This window comes from Symphalangus syndactylus, chromosome 17 (genome assembly GCF_028878055.3).
Source record: "Symphalangus syndactylus isolate Jambi chromosome 17, NHGRI_mSymSyn1-v2.1_pri, whole genome shotgun sequence".
Taxonomy (NCBI): Eukaryota; Metazoa; Chordata; class Mammalia; order Primates; family Hylobatidae; genus Symphalangus; species Symphalangus syndactylus.
The window spans coordinates 10,518,746-10,531,406 of NC_072439.2; the positions used below are offsets into that span (position 1 = coordinate 10,518,746).

The 12,661-nt window shown below is 55.7% G+C and overlaps 1 protein-coding gene and 1 pseudogene across 1 annotated transcript; one reads left to right on the forward strand and one right to left on the reverse strand.

Annotated features, from left to right (window-relative positions):
* The first annotated feature begins 820 nt into the window (after nt 1-820).
* On the forward strand, nt 821-4,934 carry ELANE (elastase, neutrophil expressed). The gene is made up of 5 exons (XM_055247678.2): nt 821-913; nt 1,365-1,521; nt 1,730-1,871; nt 4,254-4,484; nt 4,648-4,934. The coding sequence occupies exons 1-5, from the start codon at nt 847-849 to the stop codon at nt 4,852-4,854; spliced, it is 804 nt and encodes a 267-aa protein (XP_055103653.2). The 5' UTR covers nt 821-846; the 3' UTR covers nt 4,855-4,934.
* A 2,217-nt stretch (nt 4,935-7,151) lies between these two features.
* Nucleotides 7,152-9,281, reverse strand: LOC129465505 (pyruvate kinase PKM-like; annotated as a pseudogene).
* Nucleotides 9,282-12,661: the final 3,380 nt, after the last annotated feature.

Here is a 12,661-nt window from a genome sequence, read left to right on the forward strand (position 1 = left end):
ACACAGCTGCATGCGGCCGGTATCACAGGGCCCTGGGTAAACTGAGGCAGGTGACACCGCTGCATGTGGCCGGTATCACAGGGCCCTGGGTAAACTGAGGCAGGCGAGGCCACCCCCATCAAGCCCCTCAGGTCTAGGTTTGGCAGGTTTGGCAAAAACATAGCGATGCTCAGTTAAATCTGAATTTCGGGCAAGTATATCCTGGGCCTCATTTGGAACAGACTTAGATAAAAAAACAAACGTCGAGACCAGCCCGGCCAACACGGTGAAACCCCATCTCTACTAAAGATACAAAAAATTAGCCAGGCGCACTGGCTCACGCCTGTGATCCTAGCACTCTGGGAGGCCAAGGCAGGCAGATCAACTAAGGTCAGGAGTTCAAGACCAGCCTGGCCAACATGGTGAAACCCTTTCTCTACTAAAAATACAAAAATTAGCCGGGTGTGGTGCTGCATGCCTGTAATCTCAGCTATTCAGGAGGCTGAGGCAGGAGAATCACTTGAACCTGGGAGGCGGAGGTTGCCGTGAGCCGGGATGGCGCCACCGCACTCCAGCCTGGGCGATAGAGCAAGACTCTGTCTCCAAAAAAATAAATTAAAAAACCCACGTTGATTATCTGACACTCGAATGCGATTGTGCATCCTGAATTTTGTCTGGAGGCCCCACTGGAGCCAACTCCAGCCTCTTGTCCCCTTTCTCCCCGTTTTCATCAACGCCTTGTGCCAGGGGAGAGGAAGTGGGGGGCGCCGGCCGGCCGTGGGGCAATACAACGGCCTCCCAGCACAGGGCTATAAGAGGAGCCGGGCGGGCACGGAGGGGCAGAGACCCCGGAGCCCCAGCCCCACCATGACCCTCAGCCGACGACCCGCCTGTCTTTTCCTCGTCTGTGTCGTGCTGGCCTTGCTGCTGGGGGGTGAGTTTTTGCGTCCATCCTCCCGCTGCTGCCTCTTTCCCCGGGTTCTGTTCCCACCTCTCCGTGGTGGGCCCCACCAGTGTGGGTCCCTCATCCTCACAGGGGAGGTGCCAGCTGGGACAAGGGGACCAGAAGAGACTGAGGTTCTGAGTGGTGAAGCCACCACCAGGACCCCAGAGTTGGGGTTTGAAAACGGGGGGGAGGTTGCAGGGCGCTCTCTGGGTTCAAGTCCAGGTCTGGCTGTGCCTTGGAGGGGCACCGTGGGGAGGTCCCTTTGCCTCTCCGTGCCTCAGTTTCCTCATCTGAACAGCTGGGGTGCGAACAGCCCCGATCCCGTGGGTTCCTGGTGGGGGATCCCGTGGGTTCCTGGTGGGGGATCCAGAGGCCCTGTGGCCGGGAAGGGACAGGCTCCTTGGCAGGCACTCAGCACCTGCCACCGTTGTGTCCCCAGGCACCGCGCTGGCCTCGGAGATTGTGGGGGGCCGGCGAGCGCGGCCCCACGCGTGGCCCTTCATGGTGTCCCTGCAGCGGCGTGGAGGCCACTTCTGCGGCGCCACCCTGATTGCGCCCAACTTCGTCATGTCGGCCGCGCACTGCGTGGGGAACGTGTGAGTAGCCAGGAGTGCGCGCGCCCGGCTGGGACCCCGCGTCCAGGTCTGCGAGGTGGGTCGGGGGAGGCCGGGCCCGGGGGGCTGCTCCAGGGGGTCGGTCCTCAAGCACCTCCCCCTCGGGCCCGTCGCGGGGTGGGGACCACAAGGCGCGGCCGAGCCCTGACCCCAAGGCCGCCCCTCACCTCCGCCTCTCGCTCCCGGGCAGAAACTTCCGCACGGTGCGGGCGGTCCTGGGAGCCCACAACCTCCGGTGGCGGGAGCCCACCCGGCAGGTGTTCGCGGTGCAGGGCATCTTCGAAAACGGCTACGACCCCGTCAACTTCCTCAACGACATCGTGATTCTCCAGGTGCCGCCGGGCGGGGCGGGGGGCGCGGGGGCCGAGGCCAGAGGCCTGGGGAGGGTGGGGGCGGCGACGGAGGGGCGCGTCGGGGACGCTCGTGGGGACGTGGGGTGAAATCGCCGGCTGGGTGATCCCCGCTCCGTGCCTCGGGCTGCACCTCTGTGAAACGGGAAAATACCCGCCATGGGCTGTTGACGGATTAAATGAGATCGTGCAGGGAAGCCCCGATCTGCTGTCAATCAACAAACTTACTGAGATTCTTTGTGTCTGTCCATTCGCCAGCCCTGTGGCCGAGGGCAGGGGCCGCCTCTGTCTTTGGGAGAAGGGGCAAAAGTCCCCACCTTTCCACCCCTGTCAGCGGCTTGCAGTTCTGGTTATCCCCTGGGCGCTGGGCGCGGTGGCTCACGCCTGTCATCCCAGCACTTTGGGAGGCTGAGGCGGGTGGATCACGAGGTCAGGTGTTCGAGACCAGCCTGACCAACATGGTGAAACCCTGTTTCCACTAAAATACAAAAAAAAAAATTAGCCAAGTATACTGGCGGGTGCCTGTAATCCCAACTACTCAGGAGGCTGAGGTATGAGAATTGCTTGAACCCTGGAGGCAGAGATTGCAGTGAGATGACATCACACCACTGCACTCCAGCCTGGGTCTCAAAAAAAAAAAAAAAAAAGATTCCTCCCTAGGAAGGGTTAGAAGGAGAGTTTCCCTGTCACTAAGTTTTCTCATAGCTGTCACCCAGTGCAGTGGCACGATCGCAGCTCACTACTGCCTCCATCTCCTGGGCTCAAGCCATCCTCTCAGCTTGGAATGGGGGTTAGTTGGAACCACAAGTGCCACCACCACGTCCACCACGTCTACCACGTCCGGCTGATACACACACACACACACACACACACACACACACACATATATATATATACACACACACACACACACACACATATATATATATACACACACACACACACACACATATATATATACACACACACACACACACACATATATATATACACACACACACATATATATATATATATATATATATATATATATATATATATATATTTGTTTATTTGTTTGAGACGGAGTCTTCCTCTGTCGCCCAGGCTGGAGTGCAGTGGCACAATCTCTGCTCACTGCAACCTCTGCCTCCCGGGTTCACGCCATTCTCCTGCCTCAGCCTCCCGAGTAGGTGGAATTATAGGCACACACCACCACACCCAGCTAATTTTTGTATTTTTAGTAGAGAAGGGGTTTCACCATGTTGGTCAGGCTGGTCTCAAACTCTTGACCTCGTGATCCGCCTGCCTTGGCCTCCCAAAGTGCTGGGATGACAGGCGTGAGCCACCACACCATATAGATATATCTTTTTGAGATGGAGTCTCGCTCTGTCATCCAGGCTGGAGTACAGCAGTATGATCTCAGCTCACTGCAACCTCCGCCTCCCAGGTTCAAGTGATTCTCTTGCCTCAACCTCCAGGTAGCTGAGATTACAGGTGCCCGCCACCACGCCAGGCTAATTTTTGGTATTTTTAGTAGAGACAAGGTTTCACCATATTGGCCTGGCTGGTCTTGAACTCTTGACCTCAGGTGATCCGCCCACCTCAGCCTCCCAACGTGCTGGGATTACAGGTGTGAGCCATCGTGCCCGGCAACATTCGCCTAATTTTTTTTTTCTTTTTTTTTTTTTTTTGAGACAGTCTCGCTCTGTCGCCCAGGCTGGAGTGCAGTGGCACAATCTCGGCTCACTGCAACCTCCATCTCCCAGGTTCAAGTGATTCTCCTGCCTCAGCCTCCCAGGTAGCTGGGATTACAGGCGTGCGCCACCACACCTGGCTAATTTTTGGCATTTTTAGTAGAGACGGGGTTTAACCATGTTAGCCAGGATGGTCTTGATCTCCTGACCTTTTGATTGGCCCACCTCAGCCTCCCAAAATGCTGGGATTATAGGCGAGAGCCACGGCACCTGGCAATTTTTTTTTTAATTTTTGTAGACGTGGGGCTTTGCCACGTTGCCCAGGCTGGTCTTGAACACCTGGCCTCAAGTGATCCTCCTGCCTCGCCCTCCCAAAGTGCTGGGCTTACAAATGTGAGCCACCGCACCCGGCTGTAGTTTTTTTTTGTTAATTGAGCACCTACTGCTTCCTGCACTCAAGCCACATCCAGGGACAACCTCCAGCACCCTGAGCCTTAGTGATGGCTCCCACTCTACAGATGGGGAAACTGAGGCTCGCCTTGGGAAGCAGAGTGCGGGGTGGGTGTCCTGCTCTGCAAGATCCCAGAACCACAGTGGAACCTGAGATGGCGAAACTGAGGCCCAGAGAGGGGAGGGTCATCATCACTGCCCCGTGTGACACGCTGATGATCTGTCCCCACCACCACAGCTCAACGGGTCAGCCACCATCAACGCCAACGTGCAGGTGGCCCAGCTGCCGGCCCAGGGCCGCCGCGTGGGCAACCGGGTGCAGTGCCTGGCGATGGGCTGGGGCCTTCGGGGCAGGGACCGTGGGATCGCCAGCGTCCTGCAGGAGCTCAACGTGACGGTGGTGACGTCCCTCTGCCGCCGCAGCAATGTCTGCACTCTCGTGAGGGGCCGGCGGGCCGGCGTCTGCCTTGTACGTGCCCTGGGTGTCCCTCTGCTCCCCACCTGCTCCCAGCCCGGATTGCAGCAACAGGCACTGTGGCTAGACCCTAGGAGGGACTTCCCAACCCTGACAGGCGGCGGGCAGGTGGGCAGGGCCTCCCAGTCCAGCTTCCCCACCTCGTCTGCCTCCACAGGGGGACTCCGGCAGCCCCTTGGTCTGCAATGGGCTAATCCACGGAATCGCCTCCTTCGTCCGGGGAGGATGCGCCTCAGGGCTCTACCCCGACGCCTTTGCCCCGGTGGCACAGTTTGTAAACTGGATCAACTCCATCATCCAACGCTCTGAGGACCACCCCTATCCCCACCCCCGGGACCCGGACCCGGCCAGCAGGACCCACTGAGAAGGGCTGCCCGGGTCACCTCAGCTGCCCAAAGCCACATTCTCCAGCATCTGGCACAATAAACATTCCTCTGTTTTGTAGAATGTGTTTGATGTTCCTTGGCTGTGTGATTGGGTGTTGAAAATGGTCAGTAGGTCGGACGTGGTGGCTCACACCTGTAATCTCAGCACTTTGGGAGGCTGAGGCAGGAGGATCACTTGAGCTCAGGAGTTCAAGACCAGCCTGGGCAACATAGCAAGACCCCCCCCCATTAAAAAATAATAATAAATAAAATAAAATAGAATAGAATGGTCCAAGCTTGGCACAGTTGCTTACGCCTGTAATCCCAGCACTTTGGGAGGCCGAGGCCGGCAGATCACCTGAGGTCGGGAGTTCAAGACTAGTCTGGCAATGTGGTGAAACCCCATCTCTACTATAAATGCAAAAAAAATTAGCTTGGCGTCATGGCGCATGGGAGGCTGAGGCAGGAGAATCGCTTGAACCTGGGAGGCGGAGGCTGTAGTGAGCCGAGATCATGCCACTGCACTCCAGCCTGGGCAACAGAGCAAGACTCTGTCTCAAAAAAAAAAATATGCCGGTGCGGTGGTTCGCGCCTGTAATCCCAGCACTTTGGGAGGCCAAGGCAGGCGGATCATCTGAGGTCTAAAGTTCGAGACCAGACTGACCAACATGGAGAAACCCCGTCTATACTAAAAATACAAAATCAGCCAGGTGTGATGGCAGGCGCCTGTAATCCCAGCTACTCGGGAGGCTGAGGCAGGAGAATCGCCTGAATTCCGGGAGGCGGAGGTTGCAGTGAGCCAAGATCACTCCATTGCACTCCAGCCTGGGCAACAAGAGTGAAACTCCATCTCAAAAATAAATAAATGAATGAATAAATAATAATAATAATAAACTAGAATGCTCCATAGAGTCTCTCGGGCATCTCTGGAGTAAGCCACCACCAGGGGGCAGCAGAGCCAGGGCAATGGAGGAGAAGTGACTTCCCCACATTGCATTTTTTTTCTTTTTTGTTTTCAGATGGAGCCTTGCTCTGTTGCCAGGCTGGAGTGCAGTGGCGGGATATCGGCTCACTGCAACCTCCGCCTCCCGGGTTCAAGTGATTCTACCGCCTCAGCCTCCCAAGTAGCTGGCATTACAGGCATGCACCACCACACCCGGCTAATTTTTGTATTTTTAGTAGAGATGGGGTTTTACTATATTGGCCAGGCTGGTCTTGAACTCCTGACCTCAGGTGATCCGCCCACCTCGGCCTCCCAAAGTACTGGGATGACAGGCGTGAGCCACCGTGCCCGGCCCCCTTCCCCACTTTCTACAAAGGGATCCCACATGTCCTTTCTGGTTTCTGGCCTGTAAAACCTAGTTTCACATAATTAAGTTAATGTGGCAGGTGTAGGCCAGGCGTGGTGGCTCACGCTTGTAATCCCAGCACTTTGGGAGGCCGAGGCGGGCGGATCACGAGGTCAGGAGATCGAGACCACAGCGAAACTCCGTCTCTACTAAAAAATACAAAAAATTAGCCGAGCGTGGTGGCGGGCACCGGTAGTCCCAGCTACTCGGGAGGCTGCGGCAGGAGAATGGCGTGAACCCGGGAGGTGGAGCTTGCAGTGAGCCGAGATCGCGCCACTGCACTCCAGCCTGGGCGACAGAGTGAGACCCCGTCTCAAAAAAAAAAAAAAAAAAATGTGGCAGGCGTGCCGGCGCTCAGCGGTGCCTAGGTGATTCCTGAGCACTTCCTGGTGCAGGCATCATCCACAGTCTTTGCGAGCGTTTACTCCTCTGGCCCCCTCTCCAGCCCTCAGTGGGAGTTCAGTGTTTCCGTTTTGTTTTTTGAGACGGAGTCTTGCTCTGTCGCCCAGGCTGGAGTGCAGTGGCGCACTCTTGGCTCACTGCAAGCTCCGCCTCCCGGGTTCACGCCATTCTCCTGCCTCAGCCTCCCGAGTAGCTGGGACTACTGGCGCCCACCACCACGCCCGGCTAATTTTTTGTATTTTTAGTAGAGACGGGGTTTCACTGTATTAGCCAGGATGGTCTCGATCTCCTGACCTTGTGATCTGCCTGCCTCAGCCTCCCAAAGTGCTCGGATTACAGGCGCCTGCCACCACGCTCCGCTAATTTTTTTTTTTTTTTTTTTTTTTTTTTTTGCTTCAGCTGTTGTTTATTGACATACAGGCAGGCTCTTTAGCAACAGGCCTGGAGGTGCTGCAGTAGTGGGGGGAAAACGGAAGGTGGAGGGTGGAGTGTTTGCTGCAGGACAGCTGAGTGGAGGGCGGGGACAGGTGCGAATCGGAGTTGGAGAAGCAAGTAAGGACCAGGGCCAGGGTCGGCTTCAATGGAACAACAGTTTGGTGCCCTAAGGCCCCTAACTCTCGCTGGCTGTTTCTTGACCCCAGGCCAGGGTTGGGAGTCCTCTGGGCATCCATTTTTTTTCTAAAGGAACTGGACAGAGCACACACAGGAAAGGAAGCTGTCACCCTCTAGCCATCTGGCTCCAGGAGCCTCCAGTCCAGCATTCCTCCTCCTTCTCTTGATTGGGTGGGGCCACATGATGGGCAGCCAGGCTCTGGGCTGTGCCACTAGAGCAGGCTGCAAACACAGCCATGTTTCAGTGAGGCGCTGATCTTCCCTGGTGTCCCAGCCCGCCAGTGCGACATTACAGCCCAGAGTGAGTTCTACAAGCGTTGCTGGCCTAATGGGTGGGTTGGGGGAAGGGGGTGGGACAGGGGCTGGAGGAGGGGCTCTGGGGTCTAGCACGGCACAGGAACGACATGCGTGGTGTTGGTGAAGCCGGAGCCAGGGCGCCATCCGGTCAGCACAATGACCACGTCTCCCTTCTTGAAGAAGCCTCGGGCCTTGCCAACATTCATGGCAAAGTTCACCCCGAGGTCCACATCCTCAGGCCTCCTAGACTGAGTCCTTGCACAGCACAGGGAAGATGCCACGGTACAGGTGGGCCTGACGAGCTGGCTTTCTGGGGATTCCGGGTCACGGCAATGACGGGGGCACGTGGGCGGTATCTGGCCACCTGGTGAGCAGACCTGCCAGACTTGGTAAGGACGATTATGGCCCCACTGCAGCACTTGAAGGAGGCCTCCACGGTACCCACGGCGGTGGCTTCTGTGGGGTCGCTGGTAATGGGCGCCAGGCGGCGGAGTTCCTCAGATGATGCGAGTGGTAGATGGCAGCCTCTGCCTCCCGGGCAGTGAGGTGCTGCATGCGCACAGCCTCCAGAGGACAGTCCCCTTTGGCTGTTCCTCCAGACAGCATGATGCAGTCGGCTCCATCCAGGACTGCACTAGCCACATCACTGCCTTCAGCCCCAGTAGGGCGGGCCTTCTGGATCACGCCCTCCAGCATCTGAGGAGCACAGATGACAGGCTTCCCAGCTCGGTTGCGCCGTCCAATCACCATCTTCGGAGCAAGGAAGACCTTCTCTGCAGGAGTCTCAATGCCTAGATCACCACGAGCCACCGTGATCCCATCACTGGCCTCCAGGATTTCATGAAACCTCCAAACCCGCTCACGATTCTCGATTTTGCCGATTATCTTGATGTTCTTTCCCTTCTCTCCCAGGACCTTCCTCACTTCACGGACATCAGATGCCTTGCAGATGAATGACGCAAACACCGTGTCAACATCCTGCTCGACCCCAAACTTACAGATCCTGGATGTCCTTCTCCGACACAGCAGGCAAGTCCACAGCAGCCCCAGGAAGGTTCACGCCCTTCTTGCTGCCCAAGGAGCCACCATTTTCCACCTCCGTCACCAGGAAGTCGGCACCTTTCTGCTTCACCTGGAGAGAAATAAGCCCATCACCCACGTAGATCTTGCTGCCCACTTCCACCACCTTGCAGATGTTCTTGTAGTCCAGCCATAGGATGTTCTCGTCACACGTTTCCACGTAGGCGTTATCCAGCGTGATTTTGAGAGTGGCTCCCTTCTTCGGCTCCACCTCTGCAGTGCCGCTGCCCTTGATGAGCCCAGTTCGAATCTCAGGTCCTTTAGTGTCTAGAGCCACAGCAACGGGCCGGTAGAGGATGGGGTCAGAAGCAAAGCTTTCCGTGGCTGTGCGCACATTCCTGATGGTCTCCGCGTGGTACTCCTGAGTTCCATGAGAGAAGTTCAGACGAGCCACATTCATTCCAGACTTAATCATCTCCTTCAACGTCTCCATTGATCGGGAAGCTGGGCCAATGGTACAGAGGATGCCAGTGTTCCGGGCTGTGATGGGCGGTGAATCAACGTCCAGGCGGTACACGTGCTCCAGGAATGCGTCAGCCATGGCTGCGTGCAGCTGCTGGGTCTGAATGAAGGCAGTCCCGGCTTCACTATCAGGCTTTGACATGGCTGCTGAGGTCCTTTGGCGCTGAGCGACTCGGGATATGCTGCAAAGACGAAGAGATCTGGAGCCACGGGGCGTGCAGCTGCTGTGCCTTTTTGTATTTTTAATAGAGACGGGGTTTCACCGTGTTAGCCAGGATGGTCTCGATCTCCTGACCTCGTGATCCACCCGCCTCGGCCTCCCAAAGTGCTGAGATTACAGGCGTGAGCTACTATGCCTGGCTTATTTTGGTTTTGTTTTTTGAGACAGGGTCTCGCTGTATTGCCCAGGCTGGAGTGAGGTGGCACAATCTCGGCTCACTGCAACCTTCCCCTCCTGGGCTCAAGCCATCTTCCCACCTCAGCCTCCGGAGTAGCTGGGACTACACGCATGCACACCACGCCCAGCTAGTTTTTTTGTATTTTTAGTAGAGACAGGTTTTGACATGTTGCACAGGCCGGTCTTGAACTCCAGGGCTCAAGTGATCCACCCGCCTCTGCCTCCCAAACTGCTGGGATTACAGGCATGAGCCACCGCGCCCATGCCTTTCTTTCTTTCTTTTCTTTCTTTCTTTTTTTTTTTTTTGAGACAGAGTCTCACTCTGTTGCCCGGGCTGGAGTGCAGTGTCGCGATCTCCTCTCATTGCAACCTCTACCTCCCGGTTTCAAGCAATTCTCCTGTCTCAGACTCTGGAGTAGCTAAGATTACAGGCACGCACCACCACGCCCAGCTAATTTTTGTATTTTTAGTAGAGACGGGGTTTCACCATGTTGGCCAGGCTGGTCTTGAACCCCTGACCTCAGGTGATCCGCCCGCCTCGGCCTCCCAAAGTGCTGGGATTACAGGCATGAGCCACCGTGCCCGGTCCCTTTGTTTTTGTTTTATTACAGACAGGGTCTTTCTCCTTCATCCAGGCTGGAGTGCAGTGGTGCAATCATAGCTCACTGCAGCCTCCTTGACCTCCCGGGCTCAAGGGATCCTCCCACCTCGGCCTCCGGAAGTGGGGGAACTGCAGGCCTGGCCATGGTTTAGCTCCATTTTTCACATCTCCCCCCCGGGTGCCAGCTGCTCACCGTGGTGACCCTCTGCCTTGTGATTTTATTTTCCTCTCAACAACACACGCAGAGAACTTTCCACGTCAGCATCTGGAGAGTTCACATTATTCACTGAACCATCCCTTCGTGCTGGGCCCTGGCCTGTTGTCACATCTTGCTGTTCCAATTCCAGCATTCTGGACTCTGTCCTCCAGGCATTGTTCAGAATTTCTTTCTCAAGGAGACACATTAGGGTCTCATCAATCACGTTTGTTACATCATTTTCTTTCTTTCTCTCACTCTCTTTCTTTCTTTCTTGACAGAGTCTCGCTCTGTTGCCCAGGCTGGAGTGCAGTGGCGCGATCTCGCCTCAGTGGAAGCTGTGCCTCCCGGGTTCACGCCTTTCTCCTGCCTCAGCCTCCCGAGTAGCTGGGACTACAGGCGCCCGCCACCATACCCGGCTAATTTTTTTTTGTATTTTTAGTAGAGATGGGGTTTCACCGTGGTCTCGATCTTCTGACCTCGTGATCCGCCCACCTCGGCCTCCCAAAGTGCTGGGATTACAGGCGGCAGCCACCGCGCCTGGCCTTGTTGTTATATCTATAGAATATTTTCTATTCTCTGTGCTTATGAAATAATCTACAGGGGGCCAGGCGTGGTGGCTCACGCCTGTAATCCCAGCACTTTGGGAGGCCGAGGCGGGCAGATCACCTGAGGTCAGGAGCTCGAGACCAGCCTGGCCAACATGGCGAAACCCTATCTCTACTAAAAATACAAAAACTTAGCCCAGTGTGGTTGCGCATGCGTGTAATCCCAGCTACTCGGGAAGCTGAGGCAGGAGAATCGCTTGATCCCTGGAGGCGGAGGTCGCAGTGAGCCAAGATTGCGCTACTGCATTCCAGCCTGGGTGACAGAGCAAGACTCCGTTTCAAAAAAAAAAAAAAAAAAAAAAAAAAAAAAACGAAAGAAAGAAAGAAAAAAAAAAGAAGGAAAGAGAAAGAAAGAGAAAGAGAGAGACAGAAAGAAAGAAAGAGAGAGAGGAAGGAAGGAAGGAAGGAAGGAAGGAAGGAAGGAAGGAAGGAAGGAAGGAAATGAAGCCAGGCGCAGTGGCTCACGACTGTAATTTCAGAACTTTGGGAGGCTGAGGCGGGTGGATCACAAGCTCAGGAGATCGAGACCATCCTGGCTAACACGGTGAAACCCCGTCTCCACTAAAAATACAAAAAATTAGCCGGGCGTGGTGGTGGGCGCCTATAGTCCCAGCTACTCGGGAGGCTGAGGCAGGAGAATGGCGTGAACCCGGGAGGCAGAGCTTGCAGTGAGCCGAGATTGCGCCACTGCACTCCAGCGTGGGCGACAGAGCAAGACTCCGTCTCAAAAAAAAAAAGGAAAGAAAAGAAAGAAACGATCCATGGTGAAGAGAAAAGCCAGGGGAATCCCGTGTGCTGCTCCCCCTGGGGACGATGTCCAAGGTCCTCCCCACAAGGTGCCCCCATCCTTCTGGCCCCCGCACCATGGATTAATGCAACGTGAATCCCACTGGCACCTGCGGGGCAGATGTGAAAAATGGAGCTACACCATGAGCAGGCCTGCAGTCCCAGCACTTCTGGAGGAAGAGGTGGGAGGATCACTTGAGCCCAGGAGGTCAAGGAGGCTGCAGTGAGCTACAATTGCACCACTGCACTCGAGCCTGGATGAAAGAGCAAGACCCTGTCTGTAATAAAACAAAAACAACACACACAAATCCCCACCTCACAGAAGGCCCTATGGCCCAGATTCTGAGAAGTATTTTATTTTAATTTTTTTGTAGAGATGGGGTCTTGCCACGTTCCCCAAGCTGGCCTCGAACTCCTGGGCTCAAGAGATCCTCCTATCTGGGTCTCCCAATGTGCCAGGATGGTAAGTGGGAGCCACTGTGCCCGGCCAGCCCTGACTCTGTTCATCAGAACCTGCCCTCAGTGAACAGTTTGGGAGGGGGCGTGTGATCCAGGCTCCACCAACCCAAGGCAACCTTGAGACTTGGCTGGAGTGATGAAGAATTTTAGGAGGGGCCCACTGAGCCACTGGGTTGAGTGTGGGGTCCCTGGAAACACACCAGGGGAGGTTGGTGAGGAGAGAAGCCATCAGAGAAGAAAAGAGAAGTCAGAGGCAGACACTGGACATTGTTCAGGCACCTGGATCAAGCCACACCTGAAAGCGTCCATCCCCGAACTTTCCATATAATTTACATGATTCAGGTTCCACCCAGTTCGCCTTGGTTTTCCTGTACCTTGTAGCCAGTCTTCCTAGCTGCCTCTGCCTTGGCCTTTCCAACATTCTATTCGTCAGGGCGTCAAGCCCCAGCGGCCACAGGGACAGAGACAAGGGTGTCAAGTGACCCTCCTACCCCCATCAGACCTTCTCTCTAATTTAGAGGCGGAGAAGAAAAAGGGCGGGAGCAGGACAAGGAAGT